General features: G+C 33.6%; 2 protein-coding genes across 2 annotated transcripts; both read left to right on the forward strand.

Moving 5' to 3' along the window:
• The first annotated feature begins 3,712 nt into the window (after positions 1-3,712).
• On the forward strand, positions 3,713-7,080 carry LOC111914719 (glycolate oxidase 1). Its single transcript, XM_023910428.3, has 11 exons — positions 3,713-3,972; positions 4,666-4,824; positions 4,899-5,023; positions 5,278-5,324; positions 5,498-5,575; positions 5,693-5,817; positions 5,908-5,974; positions 6,075-6,207; positions 6,326-6,426; positions 6,557-6,661; positions 6,773-7,080. Exons 2-11 carry the CDS (start codon positions 4,688-4,690, stop codon positions 6,956-6,958), a joined length of 1,104 nt encoding a protein of 367 aa, XP_023766196.1. The 5' UTR covers positions 3,713-3,972; positions 4,666-4,687; the 3' UTR covers positions 6,959-7,080.
• A 6,639-nt stretch (positions 7,081-13,719) lies between these two features.
• On the forward strand, positions 13,720-14,853 carry LOC111914611 (uncharacterized). The gene is made up of 2 exons (XM_023910307.2): positions 13,720-14,323; positions 14,390-14,853. Exons 1-2 carry the CDS (start codon positions 13,720-13,722, stop codon positions 14,851-14,853), a joined length of 1,068 nt encoding a protein of 355 aa, XP_023766075.2.
• Positions 14,854-27,516: the final 12,663 nt, after the last annotated feature.

A 27,516-nucleotide genomic window follows, 5' to 3' on the forward strand; every position in this document is an offset into this window, starting at 1 on the left:
TCGGGGGGTTCCCAAGGCACCTAGTTGTAAGACCTTGGAAGGTTTCCAAGGCATCCTCGGTAAAGACCTCGGGGGGTTCCCGAGGCACATGGGCTAAGACCTTGGGGGTTCCCGAGGCACCCGGAGTAAGAGCCTGGATGGTTTCCAGGGCATCCATATATGTTGTATGTATGGATTATGTGGTATATGTAGTCTTATGGCTAATATGATATGTGGATTGTATGTGCGGTATGCTCTGGGGAACTCACTAAGCATTAGCTTACAGTTTGTGGATTTGTTTTAGGTACATTTGAGCCCAATGGCAAAGGCAAGGCTTGATGGCGCGGCGTGCACTCTCTCATCGATGTTTTATGGGACACTTTGATGTTTTTAAATAAAGTTGTAATGGATGTGGATTTGAAAACAATTGTTTTGCAAAAAAAAAATCTTAATATTTTGAGTTAGTTAATAAAATAGTATCAAATTAATTTGTTACCGGTTGAACTAGAAAAAAATGATCAGAATGCAACCTGTTACTGATTTTTAGGATTTTTTTTGTATACAAATTAATTTGTGAATATTTCGTATACCGACCCGAACTGTTGAAACTTTTCTGAAGATTTTCCATAATTTCTTTATCCGTTTTATATGAAAAAGATTTTGTTATTTAGGGTTTGTTTATCGATTTATATAAAAAATGTTATTTTAGGGTAAATTGACAAATTTATTTATTTTTTTAAATTATAGTGATTATAATATATAAAATTAATTATTAGTTCTCAAAAATATTTAAAAAAACAAATTTGAATACATAGGATATTTTAAAAGTTAATAAGGGTAAATATAATATTTTGATTTAAAGTTGTACAAATATGATAATTTGATACAAAACAAAAAAAATATATGAAATTCATCCTAACTTTTTTAGGTCCTTAAATTTTTTCATATTTTCACAACTTTATTTTACTTTGTTTTTTCATTTTTTTCACAAATTGTTTTTAGGGAAATCTCCAATAAAGTCTAGATATTTTGGGACAGTTTCCGGTTTAATCTAAATTAATTTTTGTTTAAAAAAAACAGATTACCGGCTAAAACTTCAGAATAATCATTTTTCATCTATTTCCCAAATTTAGCCAGTACCCCATCTTTTTTCGTTAATTGGTCAAAATATTAGGACTTTTTTAAAAATGCGTTATTTTTAGCCAATAACTAAAATTAGTTCAAGGGCAATCTTCAAAAAAGTCTTAATATTTTGTTTATTGTTAAACATAACTAAATAATATAGATTAGTTTAAGGATGATCATAAGAAAAATTTCAATATTTTAGTTATTGGTAAAAAATAATGTAATATTTAGAAAAGTCTTAATATTTTTGACCAATTAACGAATAAAGAAATAATACTATCTAAATTTGTGAAACTGGCCAAAAATGGTTATTCCGAAGTTTTGGCAGGAACCTGTCTTTTTCTGTAAACAAAAATTATTTTGGAATTATACCATAATATGACCTAAAATATTTAGACTTTAATGAAGATTTCCCCTTATTTTTATAACTTTGTTTTTACATGTCTTTCCATGCTCCGTTTTACAAGTTTTTTACTTTGTTGTTATAAATTTTCAAAATTCCGTTTTACAACTTCATTTTTTTACTTCTTATTTACATCTTTTTCTTCGCAATCCTAAGTCTTCATTTTTTTACAGTTTTATTTTCTACCTTTTTACATGTTTTTTTTACAACTTTGTCTTCCAAGACAGTGACGTAGCCAGGATTTTATTTTAGGGTAGACCAAATAATTTATAAAATATGAACAAGTAGTTAAATACTTCAGATGGTAACAACATGTAACAATATATAATTTTAAAGTAAATTGTTCGTTTAAGTTGGAAGTAATTAATTAACTATAATAATAATAATAAAAATATGCATATACTAACCTGATGAACGAGGAATTCATCATGGAGATTGAAATACAATTTAATATATTCAAAAAATTGTTGTCTTAATTTTTTAATCGAAAATAGGTAAAGTATTCCATTCATTATGAATTTAAGTTTTGAACGGGATACAATTCACAGTCTTAACATTTTTTATTCAATAGAAATATAAAATTTATATATAATATTTCATCTCAAATTTGTCTAGGGTGGACCAAGGTCCAATCTTGCAACCATATAGCTCCACCCCTTTCCAAGAGTGTGGACGTTGCCACACCCTCTTCTTGTGTTGATATTTTTCAAATTAATCGGACTTTACAAACATGTTTTTCAAAACGTTGGTAAATAGCAACCGAGCCAACTATGTTGATTAGAAAAACTTGGGTTATCACCGCCCAAGAATTGCAACCTTATATCCTTATTTCTACATAAATGGTAAATTGTTATAAAAAGAATGTATTTTCAATCAACTTGTCTATCTCCATAACATATATTTAGAACCAATGTCTATCTATGAGGAGATGATATTTTCATTTGTATTTTTGACATATCCATTTTAAAATAGATATACACCCACATTAGATTCCCTCTCTTTTGATTGAAATGATAGATATAAAAATTAAAATATTTTTTTAATGACAAATTGTAAAAAAAATCATTATATTATCTTAAAATTTTAAATTTGAGACCTAGTTTATTTTTTTTTATAATTATGTCACTATATTTACAATTTTGTTGCAATATCAACCAAATGACTGATTCTACATGTTCTTCCGATAACCATTTTTTGAATTGTAATAAAGTCATTATGTTTACCAAAATTATGATTCTAACACTATGTGTTTTTCTTAATTATGTTATCAATGACGGATTTAGTATAGGGCCGACGGTTGCCCGTGCAACCCTTGACTTTTCCGGACGCAATGTAAAATTTCGAAAATTTTATTTTTTCTACTATCGTGCAACTTATGACATTCTTGTGACATCCTTACTATGAAATTTTGCGTCCGCCCCTGTATCTTATTATATTTACAATTTTGGTGCAATATCAACCAAATGACTGTTACCATTAATCCAAAGCCAGTTCATAGATATAGTTGACCCTGGGCGAAAAGAAAAAAGATGAGCCCCCAAAAACATAAATATGATAAAAATTAAATCGAAATAGAAACACCGTTATAAAATTCACTATTAATATTAAAAAACATAAATATGGTCACAACATTACAAAAACAACTAAAGAAAAAAAACTTCTCTTAACATTTTTAATTAGGTTAATTTCTTCTCTGTATATATATCATACATTTTAGTAATTTTGGGCCCCTTAGAGACATGGGCCCTAGACGACTGTCCGTATTGCTCACCGTCTGGACCGGGTCTGTATTAATCTAGCGCAAGTTACCAAATAAATAAAACTATATTTATGCTAGAATGTATATGGTTGTATAATTTAATAAAGGAAAATTAAGTGATCTAACCACATTTAAAGAAAATAACCAAAAAATAGCAAAGTTTTGAAGAAGAAAAAAACATTTGTTAACAAAAAAAATATATTTCAAACTGAGTTTCAGAATAATATTCCGAATTTCAGATTGAAACTTTGGATCTTCAAAAAAAAAAAAAGCCTCTGAAATTTGAATAAAAATTCCCAAATCCGATGAACAATTTCAAAGTTTTGGAAATTTTTTTATTTTAATCTAACAAAATTAAACAACATAGTTAACGTATACTTGAAAAATCCAAAAATAACTCCAAAATTTAAAAGAACCAAAACCATCATTCTTTTTATATTCATTTATATTCGTACCTGCAACTGTGAAACTCAAGAACCACGTTGGCTGCTTTGTATGTTTTGATTGTAGCTCGTATTGTAAGCCCCATTTGATAATAATAAACTGATGAGTGATGATCACGTGAGCTCTTACACAACAATTTTTGTTCGTATTACTTCCCCTGTAACTTCCCGGTGTTCTTCTTCACCGCCGCCTTTCGCCACCGAAAATTATTGCCATATATACAACTCCTCTCTTTCCATCTTCCCTGAAGTACCTGATCAAGGTCTGATTTCATGCATCATTTCTGGGTTTATGACTTGCTATTGCTTTTTTATATTCATCTTGGTGCTTTCTTGCTTGCTTTTTATCCGATGATTCTGAAGAATACGCTCTTAAATCATTCGAAGTTTCTAAATACCATCATTACTCTGAGCAATCGAATGATTTGGTGGCTTTCTATCATGATCTTGATTGTGATATATACTTGTGCTGCTTCAGATTGATTGATTTTAAGTGATCGTATGATTTGTTACCAAAGTTCCGTGATGGAAACGGAATTGTTAGTTTCTTGATTTACTGTTTCTATCAACTTCTGTGCAGTGTTTGATCCTAAATGTGTATCCAGACCAAAGGGTCAATTGGTCAGTGTTCTTGTGAATTCGAATATGGATTTGATTTTCATGTATTCTTTGTTTTGGAATTCAAGGGTTTTTGTCAAGAGGATTCAGTTTCTTTTTGGATTTTCAATGTTGAAGTTATTAACAAGAAATTAAGCATCTACATTAGTGTTTATGCATGTCTGATATGTACAAACGAACAATGAAAAATGAACGAATCTGAGTAGCTTGTTTGCCATGTTCATTAACGATCTCATTTCTCCAGCTTCTAATCATACATCAAAGTGCAATATATGCATGATAAACTGAAATAAACATTGTTACATTGCTCCAAATTGACCTTATACTTCATTTTTCAGCAAGTTTTTGTCTTCTTGAAATATGGAGATTACCAATGTAATGGAATATGAAGCACTTGCAAAGGAGAAGTTACCCAAGATGATCTATGATTATTATGCATCAGGTGCAGAAGATCAATGGACTCTTATGGAGAATCGAAATGCTTTTTCAAGAATCTTGTAAGTAGTTTCTTCACTTCATTCATTTCTCTATCCTCATAACATTAATCTTGATTTCTTTTATACAAAAACAGGTTTCGACCACGTATACTTATTGATGTAAGCAAGATAGATATGACCACAACAGTTTTAGGCTTCAAGATTTCAATGCCTATCATGGTTGCACCTACAGCTATGCAGAAAATGGCTCATCCTGATGGTAAAGACTAGGGTTGTTTCTTTTTGACTTAATCTGGATAGAATGACTTAATGGGTTAAGCCAAAAAACCTGGCTTAATGTATTAAGACACTAACCCATTACCTATTTTCCCTTGTTTTGTTTCCTCCTAACACCCCCCACGTTAAAATTGATGAATATTTGTGGAATGTGTTTATTAGAATGTAAGGGTAAAATGGTCATTTTGTATCACTCAAAACCACCTTATGTATTTAATCGAGTTTAATTTTTTACAGGAGAGTATGCAACAGCAAGAGCATCAGCAGCTGCTGGAACAATCATGGTTTAGTTCCTTACTTCTTCGTTATATTTTCTTTCTATCATGTCCCACATCAGTCTGACACAGTCCCATCAGTCTCAATATATATGTTGGAGTCTACCCTCTTTTTTTTGTTGCGTCTAAAATCTAGGACTCTACATATCTAACTAATTCAATTATTTACATTGGTTTTCTAGACATTATCCTCATGGGCTACTTCCAGTGTGGAGGAGGTTGCTTCAACTGGTCCTGGTGTTCGATTTTTCCAACTCTACGTGAGTACTCCCTTCTATCTTTAAAAACTTTTTTAAAAAATACGTGTGATTAATTATTTCATATAAAAGTACCCAATATATAATTAATTGTTCCCAAATCATTTCTCCTATCACTAGGTGTACAAAGACAGGAGTGTTGTTACACAACTGGTAAAAAGAGCCGAAAAAGCTGGTTTCAAGGCTATTGTCCTTACTGTTGATACTCCAAGGCTCGGCCGAAGGGAATCTGATATCAAGAACAGGTCAAACCATAGACTTCAAATTACTAATTTACCCCTCTTTATAGCTTCAATAACTGAGTTAACATGTTTCTTGAATGTGCCCTCTTACAGATTTGTTCTCCCACAAAATCTTTCATTGAAGAACTTTGATGGGCTAAATCTTGGCAAGCTAGATAAGGTGAATATGATACTATTATATACATAATCAACAATTATTAACTTTTCTTTTTCGTATTATAAATTTATAATTACATCAAGATTTTGTGATCAAATTGCAGACAGATGACTCGGGGTTAGCTTCATATGTTGCTGGTCAAGTTGACCGGTCTCTTAGTTGGAAGGATGTGAAGTGGCTCAAGTCAATAACCCCGTTACCTATTTTAGTGAAGGGCGTATTAACTGCTGAAGATGGTATATGATATGAACTAATATATTTTTTTTTATTCCTAGTCCATTACATATACTAATCATGCTCCTTTATTAATAATCTTTTTTTTATAACATTTCCATTTTCCAAAATTTCTTTTAGCAAGGATCGCAGTGCAATCTGGAGTAGCGGGAATTATTGTGTCAAACCATGGAGCTAGGCAACTTGATTATGTCCCTGCAACTATTACGGCTTTAGAAGAGGTCTATCTATACTTCACTTGATTCTTTTATTGTCCTTTGTCACACTGGACAATACTGAACTGACAGTATTGAACAGGTTGTACTGTGTTTGGCATGCATTGAACTGAGATAGTGATATTATATTCTACAGGTGGTGGAAGCTACTCAACGTAGAGTTCCGGTATTTCTTGATGGAGGAGTTCGGCGTGGGACAGATGTCTTCAAGGCATTGGCTCTTGGAGCATCCGGTGTATTTGTAAGTATAATTTTGTGGTTTTCATAATGTTTTTTATTGCACTTGAATAAATATGGATTCAAATCGGTGTTGGTTTAAACTATATAACATGTTTGTTATGATGTTTTTCAGATTGGACGACCTGTCATTTTCTCATTGGCTGTAGATGGTGAGGCTGGTGTGAGGAAGACTCTTCAAATGCTGCATGATGAACTTGAGCTCACGATGGCATTGAGTGGGTGTCGTTCACTAGCAGAGATAACACGCAACCATATTGTGGCGCCATGGGACCCACCACGTATAGCTCCTAAGCTTTAAGCTGTAGCTGAAAAATACGTGAAGTGTTATGGTTTGAGAGGTAGTTTATGTTTGTTGTAATTTGAATTAGTGTCTTTGGTTCGTGTATGGATGATAAACTAATAAAAATTTGAATTAGTGTCTTTGTTGCTCCTTCAATATATGTCCTCTAAATGAAGAAAAAAAGTTACAAAAAGGGATAATCACAAAAACGCCCGAAATGGTATGGTTTATTTGAGAAATTGTTAGTCCCAGCTTACTGTTTAGATTTGATGATGGCTTAAATGGTTGTGTCCCCAAAATATAAGCTTTCACAATCTGTCTTAGAAGATTGTGTGGATCGACAGATGGGGTTAGATTGTCTTGAATATTTAGCTTGGAACAAGCATAATTCTGTTAGAATATGTTGATCAATCTTTGTAGTAAACTGTGGCATTAAAATAAGTTTAGTGTTAAAAGTATCAATAAGGATAAAGTGTAGGGACCGTTACTATAAATATGGGGAAAATGAGTATAACCCTTTATTTATATAATGTAATCGTTTCTCTCTCTCTCTTTCTTTTTTTTTTTTGCAATTTAACCAATAAAAATGGTTATCACTTGCAATTTGGCTTAATTTTCAGGTTACCGCAAACAAAAGTAAGTTTTGATCATTAAATTGTAAACAAAATATCGAAAGTTACTTTTTTTGTCAATAAACTAAAATATAGGTATTTTTTATTTTTTTCAATGCATAATAATTTTTAACATCAAGTCTTATATATTTTAAGATTAAAAGGGTGTTTAGGATTTCATTTTGAACCTCAAAATGACCTTTAGACAAAATGACTTATTAACTTATAGTGGTGAGAAAATAAATTTTTCTTTTAAATGTTTGTCTTAACTTATACATGTTTTAAGAGGTATTTGACTTTTACAACTCAAAAAATTATAAAGAATTTTGAAAAGTTAGAAATCGTAACTTATTGAAATCTTTTTTATTTTTTTATTTTTTTGTTGAAACACCCTCTACATTCATTATAATCTATTTTTGTTGAAACAACAATTACAATTTGTTTGATTTTTAATATATAATCATTGTTGAGGATTTATTGCATCAAGTACATAGTTTAAAGGAGTATGAATAATCAAAAGATTTACATAAGTGGACATGCATCATAGAATCTAGGTTTTACTAGTTATAGCAACGAACTTAAAAACTAACAAAAGAAGTATAAAAATACTTACATCTTGGTCCTCAGATCATGTGGTTAACAAACAACCTTCCAATGGATAGAAAGCCCAAGATAGAACTCTTCTAATGTAGTCAGACCCAAGACTCCAAAAGTAAAACAAGGAAAACCCTATTAGGGTTTATTTGAAAATCTCATAACCCTAGAGAGGGGTTATGGATTTCGTATATGGAAGAGAGAGAGAGAGAGAGAGAGAGAGAGAGAGAGAGAGAGGGAGGGAAAGAGAGAGAGAGAGAGAGAGAGAGAGAGAGAGAAGGGGGGAGTGAGGAAGAGGGAGGGATAACGAAAGTTAAAAGCTTTATTCTTGTTATTATTTAGAAATATTACCAACTAATTAATGACCTTGGGCACCATTTCCAACAATAATAAATAAATACAATTTTTTAATTATACTTATTTAATAAAATATAAAAACGATTACAATGCATTAATTCATCCATGGATCGATAGAGAAGATGAAAAACAGTTTTGTCCGCATGGCATAGAAACTTTGTTCTTGCAATATCTCAGCAATAAGTATTCTTAATTTATATAGAATGTATATTACAATATACCACGTTGATACTAATATGTCTACGATTTTAAAAATCCAAACAACAAACGGCATACTGTATTCTTTCTCTCTTAGATTTTCATAATGGTTACCAATGTCAATAGTGGTTTCATAATTGTTTAAAAATATATTTATGCAATTAAAAAAACCGTGTTTTTGATACATATTAACCCACATGAAGATTTTTCATCAAAGTACTTTGTATATGAATGTATTTCGTATCAAATTTTGATTTAGTTCCATCATCAAAAACTGATGACACATTTCATAACAAAATACTTTTATATTTTAGTAAATAGAAGTATAATTAATATATATATATATATATATATATATATATATATATATATATATATATATATATATATATATATATATTAAAAATCAAACAAATGGTAATGGTTGTTTCAACAAAAGTAGATTATAGTTTAATCTTAAAATAGATAAGACTTGTTAAACTTATTATGCATAGACCTGACAATGGGGCGGGTTTGGAGCGAATCGACCTTGATCCAAACCCTTTTAACAATTTCCAAAATCCGATCCAAACCCGCTCCATAACCCGCAAGGTTTTCAATAATCAAACTCATATCCTTATCCACCGAATCAGCTGATATCCAAACCCGCCCCGTAAACTGTATGTTTTTTGAATAATCAAACAAATTTTAATTAAATCATAAAATCATATTTTTTAAATAAAACAAATGTTGATTTAGAAAACACATTATATACTCGAAGACTTTCTATTGAAATTAAAATCATTATTGTAGTTACTTTCAATTGGTTTTTGACCCTCGATTGCATTGATAGAGAATAAAAATTACAAACTTTCTTCCAGTTGATAAATGAATTTATTGATTTATAAATGAAATTGGTGTTTACATGATGAAATATAAATGAAATGACATCATGATTCTTGGGAGAAGACTGGAAGTCTAGAAGTTGAGTCCCCGAATCTTATGTATAAATAGTTTAGTCTTTGGCCTTTTCTCTTTGGACTTTCGATTGGAATTTAAAGTAAAATTTAGGCAGCATAAAATATAAATTTATAATTCTAAAATTTATATGGGGCGGATTATAAATGGAGCGGATCGGTGATGATCCATACCCGAGCCTTTTAATAAAAAGGTTAGCGGATACAGGTCGTTAACCGGTAAACGGATCAAAAACTATGCTCCAAACTCGTATAATTGTTAAGGGTTTGGATTGGATCAAGGTCAAAACTCGCTCCATTGTCGGACCTAATTATGCATTGAAAAAAAATTATACATATTTTGGCTTATTGACAAAAAAAGTTACACTTGATATTTTGTTTACAATTTAACCATCAAACTTGCGATGATTTGCAGTAACTTGAAAATTTAGCCAAATTGCAAATAATAGCCGGTTCTGGTTGTTAAATTGCAAAAAATAAATAAATAAATTATGGGTAACTTTGTCAATAAAACCAAAATATAGTAACTTTAATGCATATTTCTCTTTTTCTTTTGGTTTTTGTGTGTAATAAACACATTCAATTCAAGAAATAATTTTATTTGGATCATTATTTGTTGATTTCTTTTACATTTCTTCGTAATTTATCATTTAATTCTTCCGTAAATACTCAAGTGGTAACAAAGCTTGGAATGTTTGAATTTTTCTCAGAACGTGGGTTTAATTTGGAGGTTCTTGACTCAATTTTTATTTGATTTCTTCGACATTTCTTCATAATACATATATTTATTTATATTGGAGTTTTGAATTCATAAAAACTAGGAGTTACATCTCTGTGATGCACCAGAAACCTTATGTATGTAGAATAACAAAAGAAATTATTTACAACAATGTTAAGTTTAACGGTCAAAAAAGTGCATCCAAGGTTTGTTTGGAGAAACAAAAAAAATGTCGTAATATATTCAAAAGATATTACCACACGATTAACAAATACTAATTTTTAATTTATCATTTATTATAATTTTATATATTTACAAAATAGGTATTTAGATAACACTTAAATGATTAATTATATAAGATAAATCGACGAGGAAGGAATATAGAAAATAATAGGAATGTTTAGGTTGCGTTTAGTTACGGAAAAACAATTTTCATTTTCCGTTTTTTGTTTTCACTTTTCAATTTTCGTTTTCCGTTTTTATTTTTCATTGAAAAGTTTAGAAAACGCGTTTAGTTAAACTTAATTTATTTTTCATTTTCAGTTTTAAAAAATTAGAAAACGTGTTTAAATGTGTATTTTTCTATCGGTTTTCATTTTTAGAAAACGGTAGCGGTGGTAGGGTGTGGGTAGGGGCGGTGACGGTAGCGGGTCGGCGGCGGTGGTGGTGATGAGAGGCGATGGTGGTGGCGGCGGCAATTGTGTCAGTGGTGGTGACGGCGGCAGCAGCGGTGGTGGTGGTGCTAGTGACGGGTTAGTGGTGGTGGTGATGGTGATGGTAGGTCGGTGATTGTCGTGGTGGTGTTGGGTTGGTGGGGGTGTGAGTGTGTGTTTGTGTGTGTATATGTGTGTGTTTGTGGGGGTAGGTGTAGGTTTGTGTGTGTGGGTGTGTGTGTCTGTGAGGGTGGGGGTAGGTGTGGGTTTGTGTGGGTGTGGGTGTGGGTGTATGTTTGTGGGGGTGTGGGTGGGTATGTGTGTGAGTGTGTTTGTGTGGGTGAGTATGTATGTGTGGGTGGGTGTGTGTGGGTGGGTATGTATGTGTGTGTTTGTGGGTGGGTGGGTGTGTGTAGGTGGGTATGTATGTGTGTGTGTGTGTGGGGGGGGGGGGGGGGGGGTTGTGTGTGTGTGTGCGGGTGAGTGTGTGTAGGTGTGGGGGGGGAGGGGGGTGTTAAGGTGGGGATAGGTAGAGGTGGATGGGGTGGAGTGGGTGTGTGTTTATATTTTAGAAAAAATTTGGAATTAGAAAAATATGGAAAACAATGATTATCAGTTTTCCAAAAATTTCCACATTCTTTGTAATTTTAGAAAACGGAAAATTTTCATTTTCCGTGAAAAATTTAGAAAAATAGACGAACTAAATGCGTTTTCAAAATTTTCATTTTTCTTGGAAATTTTTTCCGGAAAACGGCCCATTTTTCTGCAACTAAACACACTCTTAGAGTTCAGCAAAATATTTTTCAATTTACCATTTAGTATAAAATAAATATTCCTAAATTAGTTATTTAGATTACAATTAAATATGTAAGTAAATCAAAATAGAATATAGAAAACAATTGAAGTGATTGTGGTTGAATAACATAATAGTAAGGTTTTGTTTGTTTTTTATTAAAAACCTCTTCAAACCTCTTCTTGCTGCGCGGCGCAGCACACGCGCAACACTTTTTTTCCCGCAGCTGTTTGTTTTTTCGCAGCCTTCGAAATTAAAAACCTCTTCCCGTCCTCTGCTTGGGACAACACTTGAAAATTGCTTCTAACCTCTTCAAAACTAAACCAAAAAAAAAAGCGGCCATCTCCTTTCTTCCAGCAAATCGATCGTGAGGAGCTCTCCAACCTCAACTCGACATCGCGTCTTCTCAGCCCAATTATCACCGGCGCAACCACCACTCACCGGCGCAACCCCCACCGGCCTCTCCTCTTCCGTCGGTCGTCCTTCCAGGTTAGTTTTCTTGTTTTTTTTTTCGTTTTTGGTTGCTGAAGGCAACGATTGTCTTGAACCTTTCTAGTTTGTGTCTTGAACTTGAATCGATTACCTTTCAAGCTTGTCAATAGAATCTCTATCACAACATGGGATCTCAAACAATCAAACTTGAACCAGATTTAAAATAATCAATGAACGATTTTTGTTGTGCAGCTTCATTGGTGTTTTACTTCATTGTTCATGCTTCATACTAATTGTTTGATTTTTGTTGTTGAATCTTTGATTTTGCTTGTTGGTGCTAATCTTATCAAATAGTTCATGCCTTATATCAAATAGTTGTTCTTGAATCTTTGTTCTTGCCCCAATTTCTTCAATTTGTGCTTAAAATGTCATATGTTGTTGCTTAATTGTAATGAAATATTGTTGAATTATTGCTGAATTGTCACTAATTATTGCTGAAATGTCACAAATTGTTGCTGAATTGTCACAAATTGTTGCTGAAATGTCACAAATTGTTGCTGAAATGTCACAAATTGTTGCTGAAACGTCATGAAATATTGTTCAAATGTCATAAAATGTTGCTGAAGTGTCATAATTGTTGCTGAAATATGAATAATCTTTGTTGAAAATGATTATGTTCATCATTACAAGTTGTAATTATGCTGAAAGTTGTTGGTATAAGGTCATGTGTGCTAAAGTATGTATTCCATATGGTTTTTTTTTATTAGCTAGTGCCTCACCTGAGCAACCTTCTAGTGCCTCCCCTAAAGCTTCTATTACTGCTGATGATTTAGCATTGGAGATGTAGAAAGCTCTACGACATTTGACTCAAGGGCCAACAATTCCCCAATGTTTAGAGAAGCTAGAGTTACTCGAGTTAGGCACGGTTGACCCTCTACGATTTGCTGCTTATCATATTTTTGGAGGGACCATGAATATGAGAGAGATGTGGGTAAATTTGCCTAATGATCCACAAATATTAAGAGGGTGGATCGAGATGACAGCTACAAGTTTAGGAGTATTGAAGGATAGAAAGATTGTCCATTAAGTTTACATATTTGAATTGTTTAGATTTTAATTGCATGTGTTAGAACTATGTGGTTATGTTTTTTGGTTATTTGGTACTTGGATGTTATTTGTAGTATGTGGTTATTTGGTACTTGAATGTTATTTGGTACTTGAGTTTTATATTTTTTTATTTGTAGTATGTGGTTATTTGGTACTTGAATGTTATTTGGTACTTGAGTTTTATATTTTTTTATTTGTAGTATGTGGTTATTGGTACTTGAATGTTATTTGGTACTTGTGTTGATTACTAGGTTCCTAATGGATCACGACAAAAAGATACTACTCATAATTCTAATGTACTTGTACGTCCGCTACTTTTGGAAAAGGGGTGTAAAACGAGTGCGGGACAACGATTCGGAAATGACGGGACATGAATTTACGTTACAGTTACTTCACCGTAATCCTCTACAATGTGTTGAAGTGCTACGCATGTCCCGTAAATCATTTGTCCGACTATGTGCTCATTTTAGAGTAAACTATGCGTTAAATGATAGCAAACATGTGTCGGTTGAGGAGAAGATGACTATGTTTTTTATGATGATCGGTCATAACCAACGTTATGTGATTATCAAGCGGAGATTTCAACACTCAAAGCAAACAGTTCATAAGTTTTTTCATGAAGTGTTGGACAAAATGTTGCTTTTCGCACATGACATTATAGTGCCAACTTCTTTTAATCCGAATCCAAACATTCCAGGACATAATAGGAGGCTACGACGGGTGTTCAAGGGAGCAGTTGGTGCACTTGATGGCACCTTGATACATGATGTTGTCCCTGCAAACAAACGGGATTTATATAGAAGTAGGGGAAAAGGCGATTGTTACCAAAACGTATTGGCAATATGTGACTTCAATATGATGTTTACGTTTGTTGTGGCCGGTTGGGAAGGGATAGCACACGATTCTAGAATTTTATCAGAAGCATTAGCAAATCCACATGCACCATTCCCACTTCCACCACCAGGTAAATTTATGGTTATTGAAATAGTTTTATCTTAGCTTGAAAAAATAAATGACTTTTTTTTTACAGATAAATATTATCTTTGTGATGCCGCTTATGCAAACATTCGAGGTTTTATGGCACCGTACCGTAATGTGAGGTATTGGCTTGGAGATTTCCGTCGAAGACGTGCATTAACGAATAAAGAAAAATTTACCCATGCACACGCAAAACTTCGGAATGTCATTGAGCGTGCTTTTGGTGTCTTGAAAGCACGATTCCCTATATTGAAGAGGATGACACCATTCTCATTGGTTACACAACGAAACATTACCCTAGCATGCTTTGCGCTTCATAATTTTATAAGAAGAGAGGGACTACGTGATGAGTTTTTTGCACGATATGACGAACCAAATGCCTCGGTTCGGAATAACGATGCAGTCGTTGATAATGATGAAGATGAGATTCCAACACATGGTACTGTAGCGGATCGTGAATATATGACTCAGTTAAGAGATGAAATTACCGAACAATTGATGCAAAATATGGAATGAAAATTATTAAAGTTTGGTTGTATGAATTTTATTTAAAAATGTTATTGTAAGACTAATTTGGTTGTTTGAATTTTATTTCAATGTTTTAAGATTACAATTATTAAATTTTTGGTATTAAAAAACTATTATCGGTTTATTAAATTATTTTATTTTAATTTTTTTAATATCTGCAGCAGTCTGCAGCCGTTAAAAAAACAAACATGCTTCTCATTACAGTCTGCAGCACTTTGGTCCATCTCTTCTGCTGCAGAGGGCGGCAGAGGTGGTCCACAGACTTCAGACAGTTTCACTTTGGAAAAACAAACAGCACCTAAGTGAAAGTTGATAAAATATAATACTAAAAACATCTAGAATATTAAAGTATTTGGGTTGAAGGAAACAATGATCTGTAAATGGACATGTAGTCGTTTTTTACACCACAAATAAAAAATAAAAATAAAAAGGTGTTGAACATGATGCAATGCACCAGAAAATATGTACATATAATAGGCAAAACATAATATACAATGAAATGATGTGTTATATGTTTGTACAACCTTACATAAATAAAAACGGATTTCTGAAAAACACTAATTTGTAAAACGAAGAAATCTTTAAGAAACATGCATAAAAGCAAAAGCATAAAGATCTTTGTAAAAAAAATTCTAAAGAAAACTAATTTTATAGATATTTCATAAAAATATGTTGTAAAAATATGTAAAAAGGTAATATTATAAAAAAAGAAAATGATTTTCCAAATAAAACAATTTATAAAAAAATCTTAATGAACACGAATAAAACAACAAATGTATAAATAAAAAGTTAGGTTCAAATGATCAAATCTATATTCTAATAAATGAATAGTTTTAATCTCTTATTTACAAGTGTCACTCTAATACAACTTATTATTAATATTATGTCACGTGTCATATAAATATATTAGACAACTCATTTCAAAATTCAAATTTATATTTTCTAATTATATTTTAAATTTGAAGTTATAATAACTTTAAATTTTTGATATATATCTCTTAATTAATAATTTATTTAAAATGATTTATTTAAAATAACTGATTAATAATTATAAATTTTATTATAAAAGTTTAATTAATTTTATAATCGTGGTTGTCACAGGTTATAAACTAATGAGACAATAAAATTATGTGAGACATGGAGACCTATTCTTAACCAATTATTTTTCATATCAACAAAAAATATTATAAAATTCAAAATAAATAGAAATTCCAGAAACAAAATTAATATTATTTTCATTATTATTTATCCAAAAGATAAATTACCATTTTTTTTTACATTACGTGTATATTTTTTAAAATTTATAGAATATTTTAGTATTATACTAAAATATTGTATTATTGTTTTTAGAATACCACAGAGTATTCTAATAAAATATTATGCATATAAGTATTCCAGCACAATATTATAATCTTTTAAAATATACGAATAGAATATTATACGTACAATTCTATTAGAATATTCGTATATGTACATTTAAAAACAATGATTTTTTTTATATTTTTTTAGATAAAATAAATAACAAAAATAATATTTATATAAAAAAATTTGAAATTTTCAATTTACTTTGGATTTTAGAATTTCTTTTTTTTTTTTTTAGTTTTTTATCTCAAAATAAAGTTAAGATTATGTCTTCGTGTCTCACAAAAAATTCATTGTTTCAAATGAAATTTTACCTATATATAAATACTTGTAAATTTAAAATAACCAATATGTATAACCCGCTAGGCAACATATCTTTTTGTGTTGTTAGGGTGGTTGGAACTTGGAATAGCACGGGTTGTGCCTAATATTTACTTCTAAACAATATTTGAGACGAATAAACTAGTAATATAGTTACGATTTGTGGATTGCAAAATGTTACTATTTAAATTTGTTAAATATTAATTCAAATTGGTTTTTTCGTTTATCATGTGATAAAATCAAGACGAAATTGTGAAAGTGTTAAATAATATGAAAAACCTATATGACCAAAAAATCAAAACAGAAAGCAACTTTTATCATACACCAAAAAATGATCATTACAATTTCAAATAACAACTCAAATTATAGAATACATTTTAATATAATTAAGTACAAATAAAATAGACAATATTACATTGTATTTAAAAACAATATGACATTTAATTTAAACTACTAGTTTTAAATAATATTTATGATATAACAATTTAATAATGTGAGTAAATTACAATATCCAGTTCGTTCTGAATTTCCAATCATCTCTATTCTTTTTATGGAAGGAGAAAATACATAAACTCTTACTAATGACTAAAAATCATTAAAAAAAACATATTTTCAACTTAGTGATTTCTCAGCTAATAATTTATTTTCATGGAATTTTTGATCGATTTGATTTCTCTATTAATGGTATCTCGATCGTAATGAGTAATTTCATTTTTCTGCTACATATTTTTGTAATGGTGTGTATTGGATGGTGGTTTTGATTTGGGAAAATGACTTATGAAAGTAGCCACTTCTTATGTTTGTTCACATGTTTGACAACTTCTTCTTTATTATACACATAAAGCCAACTAACTTGTTTTACGTGTTCAATTTACACCAATATTATTGGCTAACATATGTTTTAACCGGCTGACTCAAATTAACTCACTTAAAAGAAATTATGTGGCATATTACATGTTCATTACACCCTTTTGTTCGAAATCGACTTCATTTAATTAGGGTTCCTCATATTTACTCCCAAATCGTCCCCGATTAATTAAGTTTTCTCTTAAAGCAATCGATCGAAGCAGTAGGAGCTCATTGTTTGGAATTGAAGTTGGGACTTGAAATCGTCAACTGTAACATGTCAGAATCATCTAACGGTACGTATCTTACAGTAGATTTTCACTACAATGGAAGGTTTGCACCAAACCCATTAGTGTACTTAGACCTTATAAGAATGTCAGTTCGTGATGTGGATTTTGGTGGCATGAACTATAGAGAATTTGTGTTGTGGGTTACAAAGCAGACTAGAAGAAGGTGTGAAATTTTGTACTATTATAGTAGAAATGAAACATTGGCAGAAGGTATTAGAAGAATCGACAATGATGCTAAATATTTTGAGTTATTGAAGATGATTACATGACTAAGAACGAGCTAAGCATGAATGTTTACATTGACCATCAAAATGAACCTATTCTTGACTGGGCCGATAAGGAGGTGTTAACAGGTGATGAGGTGTTTGAGTTGGTAGAAGATGATGATAAGGACTCATATATTTCAGATATAATGGAATGTGATCATAAACATAATAAAGAGGTGCATACTTTTGACAAAACAATTGATGATGTATTTTTGAACAAGTTGTGTGGTAAACCCATTCCTAATAGTAATGAAGAAGAAGTAAATGATGATGATGATGAAGATGATGAGGTTGTGTCCCTGTCTTTGAACAAGTTGTGTGGTAAACCCATTCCTAATAGTAACGAAGAAGAAGTAAATGATGATGATGAAGATGATGAAGTTGTGTGGTTTCTTGATCTTCTGATTGATGACATTGGAATGAGAGTTGGGCATGGACTAACCATAATATCAAACCAACACAAAATAATGTTCAAACTTCCCTTATTGATATTTTTCATACTTGATATGTTTAGGCTTATGCTTTGTATGTATTGATTATACGAATTAATTAAAGTTGTGAAGAAAAGTGTTCTAGTTGCAGAGCATAAGCCATGTGCTAGGCACATCTATGCTAATTTCCAGAAGATTTAAGGGTCAAATATTTAGGAAGTTGTTTTGGAGAGATGATGGGTCTACAATTCAACAAAATTTTGAGTACCATATGAATGAAATCAAGAAGCTGGAACCAATGACTTATGAACATTTGATGGAAAGGGACCCTAAAACCTGGTGTAAAGCATTTTTTTCACGGTGATAGGAGTTGTGATGCATATGAAAATGGTGTTTCTAAAATTTTTAACTCATTGATTGAAGCTTCTAGGAAGAAACCACTCATTACCATGTTCGAAGAAATCCAGATTTATGTGATGGCAAGGGTGTGTATCTGCAAGAGCAAGGGTCAATCTTGGGATGTAAATATATGTCCTTCCATAAGGTTGAAGTTAAACAAGCTTAAGGAACAACAAAGGTAATTTGTTGTTGCTTATATGTTTGACATTTTTAATATTTTCTAAATTATATGTAATTATGGACAGGTTTTGGCAAGTGGTAGCTTCTGGTTATATGTAATTTGATGTGAGGCTAAGGTCTGATGGATATGTTGTAGACCTTAATACCAGACAATGTGGATGCATGGCTTGGCAGTTAACATGGTATCCTTGTATGCATGTAGATGCTGGCATTTTAAGCCTCAATAGGGATCCTAAGGACTACGTGTCAGAATGGTTTACTACATCAATGTATGCAAGTTATATAGGTATAACATTAGGCCACTGAACTGTAGTTCTATGTGGCTTGAAGTGGACTACACCAAACCATTGCCCCCTAAAAAAAGGAGGCTACCTGGAAGACCAATAATGAAAAGAAAAGGGGATCAGGTTGAGAGGGAAGCTAAGGGAACAAGGCATATGGTCTCTAAAAGGGGAATGGTCTTGAGATGTATCATTTGTAAGGAAAGAGGACATAACAAATCAACATGTCCTCAAAGACCAAATGATGTACCATCTACTTCAGGTTTACAAAAAAAAAAAAAAAAAAAAAAAAAAAAAACCCTAAGAAACAAGGTATGGTGTTAACTTATCTGATATTTTACACTTATGTACCATTTCTGAACTTTTGCCCTCTTATAGGTAAAATTGATGTTCAAGTGGACATTGAAGCTGAATTGGAAGTGGAACGTGTAGTTGTGTTTAAAAGTGAAAGTGATAGTGACTTTGAAAGTGAAAGTGAAAGTGAAAGTGAAGTTGAAGCTGCAAGTGATGTGGAAGTTGCCATTGAAGTACCTGAAGTGGAAGCTAACATTGAAGTTCTTGAAGCTGATGTTGAAGCTAACATTAAAGTTCCTTTAGTTCAAGATGAAGTGGAACAGGACATTCAAGTTAACATTCAAGAAGAGGTTCAAAATGAAGTGGAACAGGAAATTCAATTTAACATTCAAGACTAGGTTGAAGATGGTGTGGAACATGAAATTCAAGATGATGTGCAACAGGAAATTCACGACAATGCAGAAATTCAAGCTAGGAAGAGGACAAGAAAAACTTCAGAAAGAATTACAAAGATTATGCTAAGGAAGAACATAGGGAGGAAAGAGGGAAGCAGTAATGAACACCCATTGGAGGTTTGATTTTAATGTCTTGTTTATATTTTGGCATAACTTTTGGTATGCATGTTTTGGAATTTTGGGTCTTGTAATAGCTTTTGGCACAATAGGACAAACTTAACACATCTTTTGGGTCCCCATATTTTGGAATGCATGTTTTATGATACATGTTAGGGAATCTTTTGTATTGTAAAGTACTTTAGTACGTGTTTTGTAATGGCTTTTGTGATGTTTACCATCTTTATTTAAGTACATGTTTTGTAATGGCTTTTGTGATGTTCATAATACCGTTTGTGTTCCTTGTATTTAACATCTTTTGCACAAGTTCATTATATATCAAACTTTAGTCATGATACATCAAAATTATGTTACATTAACTAAAACACATGCTTTAGTCATAATACATCCAACTTTCATTGCATACAAAACTTCATGAACTACATGATTTAGTCAAAATACATCAAATAGGATATAAAGAACACATCAAACTTTCAAAACTACATCTTTAACATACAAAAAAAATAACACAAATAATGCAAATTTATGAGTAAACAACTTTCACTTCACTTTATCCAGTTCTTGTCTGAAGAACAAATCAGAGTTCTTCTTTTCTTCCAACTTCTTCATGCATATACTAATTTTGTTTTCCAAATTTCCAAGCTTCAATGATAGGTTGTAGATTTGTCCCAAATCACCGTTCTTCTCTACTGCATAGTCATCCTCTTCCATGCATTCCCAGAAATTACATTTTGGAGTTCTTGCACTTTTCAATAAAAGTATAAAAAGGTTAAACTGAAGAGAATATGAAGAAGAAGATTCAATTACAGATAATAATAAAAAACTAATTTACCAATGAGTTTTGACAAACTCGATTTTTTTTCCAGGATTGTCGGGTGTTTTGAAATCCTCACGCGAGATGTCATCTCGCACTTACATGGATGGTCAGTTTGCAATTCGACATTGTGTTTAGAAGAGACAAATGAAGAAGAAGAAGCCATTGTCGATCTAGGGCTTTAACATACAAACGATCCATATAACACCCTTTATATAATGAACTAATGTGTACTATGTCACGTAGATGCCACGTATTATGTTGTATATGCCAACCAAGCCTTGATTTAGCCACATCATCTGAAACAGGCGTTAGCCGGTAATATTGGTGTAAATTGAACACATAAAACAAGTTAGTTGACTTTATGTGTACAAAAAACAAGAAGTTGTCAACATATGAACAAACATAAGAGATAGTTATCCTCCTAAGTCATTCTTCCTTTTGATTTTGCTTTCAATCACTTTGATTTCTTTGTTAATTAGAATCTTCAATCGATTTGATTTTTGTCAAAGACGTTTGTAGGTTTTGATTTTAGGTGGTGATGTGTCGTTAAACCGATGGTGGAGGATGTAACCCTCGTGTTTCTAGCCTAGGCATTTATATTGAGTTAATAGTCTAGGTTAACCTTTGTAACTCATTTTGAAGAAATGAAAAGGAATTATGTGAATATTATGTGAATTATGTGTTTTATGCTTAATTATTAGGGCTTAATTAATTAAGAATAAAAAATAAGTGTCAAAATTAAAGTGTGAGATAAGCCCGATATCTTTACATAAAGTTGTAGTGGTCGAAACAAGGATTTCGGGGATATAAAGAATACCAAAATCCAAGTTATAACGAAGAAGTTATGACCTGTCGAAGTTTCGCGACAAAACCGGCACAGTGCTGAATGTCGTAAAAAGTGAGTTTTTGATAAACTACTTTTTAGCCTTATTAATCTAAACGAAAGTCGTAGTATTCGTTAAACCGAGAAGTTCGATAAAACCCTATATGCTCACCAGGCTCCCAAGCCTGACCCACTCAGCTTTTTATGTTACAGGTAGTGGACCCCGAGCATAGTCGGAGGACAACGAGAGATTTTTGGATTATAGGCCAGTAGTTGTAAATAACTGTTGAAAGGCTTATAATGTCTTGTTTATGCTTTTGATCTGTATTGGAACATGACATCCCGAGGTTTTGATATATATATATATATATATATATATATATATATATATATATATATATATATATATATATATATATATATATATATGGAAAACATATATCTTATTAATGAAGGGTTTTGATAAACTTTTATCATATTTTGTTTGGGGACCAATTCCGCAACATCTTTTAAAAAGATTTCTCTGATTTTATTTTAAAAAGCATAAATTAAATCGGTCTTTTCTGGCCGAGAAATTAGGGGATGTCACAGTTGGTATCAGAGCATTAGTTTAAGCGAACTAAGAAATTGTAGAATTTCTAGACTTGAACTTAGAATGCTAAGTGATGATTGTGAGATGAGTGTCTACCATATTTTAGACACAAGCACTAGTTTATTTTAGGGAAGATTCCTAAAATGCCCTTATGTGCTAAATGCTATGTGTTTGCCATGTGTGCCATTATTTGTTCGGATCTATGGTCTGTTACCGACCGGATCTGGAAACCTTATGTGTGTAGGATTCTAAGCGTATGATTACGGGATTAGAACTAACACGTAAACGTTTCGGAGTGATAAGGGAATTGACATGTCTAACAAAGATAAAGACCTAAATTCACCTTATTCGTTATATAGATTGTAATGGCCATAACTCGTAGTGGAGCTGCAAATGCAAACGGAAACAGGGTTCAACAGCCTCAACCTCAAGTAGTTGAGCAAGTACCTGTTGTAGGAGTTGCACCTGAGCCAATGACGATGGTTGGGGTACAAGCAATGATGCAAATGATGTTAGATCGCCAAATGGAGGAGACAAGGCGATTGCTACAACAACATAGGGAAGAGACTACGATGCCTGTTGAACAGCCCGTATTGAATGAAGGGCAATCAGTAGGACGGAACTATAGTGGGACTCTTGGTCAAGCCAACCCACCGATAGTTAGGCAAAACAACCAGGATGGAGGAGTTAATGGACGCGGATGCAAATACAAAGATTTCATGGCATCTAAACCGCCGTGTCTATCTGGAAGTTCGACACCGGTGGAAGTCATGAATTGGATCTCCGAAATGGAGACGATGTTTGAAAGTTGCGAGTGCAGCAACAAACAAAAGACTGCACTTGCGATTCCTCTGTTAAAGTCTAGTGTGTTAAGCTGGTGGAAGTTACTAGCTGATTCGATGCCCAAGGGTGAAGCTAGTAAGATGTCTTGGGAAGAATTTGTGGTACAACTGAAATCGCAGAACTGCTCTGAGAAGGATCTTCTGGAAATCAACAATGAGTTTCAGAATTTAAAGAAAGGAAAGATGAGCGTTACTGAATACGCTGCTAGGTTTATGGAAAAGATGAAGCTAGTTCCTCATATAGTTCCAACTGAACTCTCTAAGGTCAACAAGTTTGCCCTCAGATTACCAGCGGACTTTGGTCCGATGGTTAAGCAAGCAACCACTTTGAAAGCCGCCATCTGGGCTGCTAAGAATGTCGAGGTTCAGATCAAAGAGAAGGGTCTGGAGAGGGCAGAAGTTGGTGAAAAGAGAAAATTTGAAGGAACTTCGGGTTCCAACAAGAAAAGCAAATTTTCTAAGTCCAAGAAGTTTGGAGGAGGAGGAGGTGAAGTGAAATGGTGTGAGAAGTGCAAGAGAAAGCACTTTGGGAGATGTAGTGAGGAGGTGACTTGCTTCAAATGTGGAAAGACTGGGCATTATGCCAACGTGTGTCCGTCCGACAAGAGGGTATGTTTTGAGTGCCATGAAGTAGGGCATGTTCTTAAAGACTGTCCAAAGAGGAAGGATGCCGTAAAGCCCAATCTACCACCAAAGTCGAAGGCGAGAGCCTTTCAGATGACACTTGAAGCTGCAAAAGAAGAAGTCGATGTCGCTTCAGGTACCTTTCTCGTAAACGAATTGCCTGCCCAAATTTTGTTTGATTCTGGAGCCAATTACTCCTTTATATCGCATGAATTTGGTAGAAAGCTAGCTTTGCTTGTAGATAGGCTAGTTAATGCCTTATTAGTCGAGATTGCTAGTGGCAAGTTTGTACCTGTTAGCCATCATATGAAAAACATCCTCATTGACTTGGATGGGAATAAGTTCCAAGAGGAATTATTGCCTATCAAGTTAAATGGATTCGACATAGTTTTAGGAATGGATTGGCTTAGCGCCAATGATGCAGAAATACTATGTAGAAAGAAGATAGTTAAAGTAAACCCGCCAGGGAAAGAGTCGTTTATGGTGTATGGAGACAAACGCAGAGTAAACTCTAGAATCATTTCCCTAATGAAAGCCAGAAAGTGTTTGGCCAAGGGATGTACATCATATCTGGCATTCGTGATCGATGCCAAGATGGAAAATAAGGAGGTGCAGAATATTTCGGTGGTGTGTGATTATCCGGAAGTCTTTCCCGAAGATCTTCCCGGATTGCCCCCTGATCGACAAGTAAAATTTCGTATCGACTTGTTACCAGGAACGACGCCGATAGGGAAAACACCTTATCGATTAGCGCCAACCGAAATGAAAGAACTTATGACACAACTTCAGGAGTTATTGGACAAAGGTTTCATTCGACCTAGTTCATCACCCTGGGGAGCCCCTGTGTTATTTGTAAAGAAGAAAGATGGAAGCATGAGAATGTGCATCGATTATAGAGAGCTGAACAAAGTGACGATAAAGAATAAGTACCCGTTGCCAAGGATCGATGACTTGTTCGACCAGTTGCAGGGTTCGAGCTATTTCTCGAAGATCGATCTTAGGTCGGGATACCATCAACTAAAGGTGAGAGAGCAAGATATCGAAAAGACTGCTTTTAGAACGAGATATGGACACTATGAATTTTTGGTTATGTCGTTCGGACTAACCAATGCCCCAGCAGCTTTCATGGATTTGATGAATAGGGTTTGTAAACCATTCTTAGATAAATCCGTGATAGTATTCATAGAAGATATCTTGATTTATTCGAAAAGCAAGCAGGAACATGAAAAGCATCTACGTGAAGTGCTAGAAGTCCTGAAAAAAGGAGAAGCTGTATGCAAAGTTCTCCAAGTGTGAATTTTGGATTCAAGAAGTCCAATTTTTAGGTCATGTGGTTAACCAAGAAGGAATAATGGTTGACCCAGCAAAGATTGAAGCTGTAATGAAGTGGGAACAACCAAAAAGTCCTACGGAGATTCGAAGCTTTTTAGGATTAGCTGGATATTACCGAAGGTTTATCCAAGGCTTTTCTTCGATTGCTACTCCATTAACAGCTTTGACCCACAAAGGAGCCACTAATGCTTGGAATGAGAAGCATAAGGAAGCCTTTGAGAAGTTGAAGAAGAGATTGTGTGAAGCACCGATTCTTTCATTGCCTGAAGGAGTTGATGACTTCGCAGTTTATAGCGATGCATCTGGAGTTGGGTTAGGTTGTGTTCTGACCCAAAGGGATAAAGTGATCGCGTATGCATCGAGGCAATTGAAGGAACATGAAAAGAACTACCCCACTCATGATCTGGAGTTGGCAGCGGTAGTATTTGCCTTGAAGATATGGAGGCATTATCTTTATGGCACAAAGTGTAAACTTTTCACTGATCATAAGAGTCTCCAATATCTCTTTAATCAAAAGGAATTGAACATGAGGCAACGACGCTGGCTAGAGTTACTCAAGGACTACGACTGTGAGATACTTTACCACCCTGGTAAAGCAAATGTTGTTGCCGATGCTCTCAGTCGGAAGGTAAACCTTGAAAAGAAAAGGCCAAGAGCGTTGAGAATTGAAGTTGTCTCGACAATTGTGGAAAGTATAAAGAAAGCTCAAGAGGAAGCTTTAGAGAAAAATGACCGAAAGGAAGAACGTTTGGGCAAAACGTTAGTGTTCGGTACAAACAACTAAGAGTTGAGGGTATTCCAAGATAGAATTTGGGTACCTAAGACGGGCGGAGTCAGAGATCTTCTGATGGAAGAAGCTCACAAGACCATGTACTCGATTCATCCTGGCAGTACAAAAATGTATAGGGATCTAAAACCCTATTATTGGTGGCCGACGATGAAGCTCGATGTTGCTAAGTATGTGGCCGAGTGTGTAACTTGTGCTAGGGTTAAGGCACAACATCAGAAACCGTATGGGAGTTTAGAACCTTTACCCGTACCCATGGGTAAATGGGAAGATATCACCATGGATTTTGTGACTAAACTGCCCAGAACAAGGAACGGTCACGACATGATTTGGGTGGTCGTTGATCGCTTCACTAAGAGTGCGCATTTCATAGCGCCCAAAGAGAAATGGTCTATGGATAAACTTGCGAATTCTTACGTGAAGGAAATTGTGAGGCTTCACGGTGTTCCGTTAACGATTGTGTCCGATCGTGATAGCCGTTTTACCTCAAGGTTTTGGAGGAGTCTACAAGAGGAATTGGGTACCAAGTTATGTTTGAGTACAACTTACCATCCACAAACCGATGGTCAGAGCGAGCGAACGATTCAAACATTGGAAGATATGCTGAGAGCATGTACCCTAGAATTCCAAGGTAACTGGGATGAACACTTACCTTTAGTAGAATTCTCCTATAATAATAGTTTCCACTCAAGCATTAAGATGGCACCTTATCACGCTTTGTATGGGGAGAAGTGTCGAACGCCATCATGTTGGCTGGAAGCTGGGGAAAAGCAGTTTATAGGACCTGAAATAGTCCATGAGACTGCTGAAAAGTTGAAAGGGATAAGGGAAAGGATGTTAGTTGCTCAAGATCGGCAAAAGAGTTATGCTGACAAGAAAAGACAACCGATATCCTTCGATGTTGGAGATTCGGTTTTACTTAAAGTCTCGCCGTGGAAGGGACTTATAAGATTTGGTAAGAGAGGGAAGTTGAGTCCAAGGTTTATTGGACCATTTAAAGTTCTTCAGAGGATCGGGAATCAAGCTTACAAGCTAGAGTTACCGGAAGAACTGGAAAGTATTCATAACACCTTTCATGTGTGTTATTTGAGAAAGTTCACAGGATATGTGCCCGACATAATTCCGATTTCTGAGTTAAGGTTTGATGAAAACAAGAGGTTGACCGAGGAACCTGAGGCAATCGTTGACCGTAAGACTATGAAGTTACGACGCAAGATGGTCGATTTAGTGCTTGTGCGCTGGAAACATACGAATGGACCAAATCTCACTTGGGAAGCGGAGAGTGACATGATGAGTCGCTACCCGCAGTTGTTTGGTGATATGTGATTCCGGGGACGGAATCATCCTAAGGGGGAGAGAATTGTAACACTCGTGTTTCTAGCCTAGACATTTATATTGAGTTAATAGTCTAGGTTAACCTTTGTAACTCATTTTGAAGAAATGAAAAGTAATTATGTGAATATTATGTGTTTTATGCTTAATTATTAGGGCTTAATTAATTAAGAATAAAAAAATAAGCGTCAAAATTAAAGTGTGAGATAAGCCCGATATCTTTACATAAAGTTGTAGTGGTCGAAACAAGGATTTCGGGG

The sequence above is a fragment of the Lactuca sativa genome, chromosome 4 (assembly GCF_002870075.4).
Source record: "Lactuca sativa cultivar Salinas chromosome 4, Lsat_Salinas_v11, whole genome shotgun sequence".
In the NCBI taxonomy this organism is placed as follows: domain Eukaryota; kingdom Viridiplantae; phylum Streptophyta; class Magnoliopsida; order Asterales; family Asteraceae; genus Lactuca; species Lactuca sativa.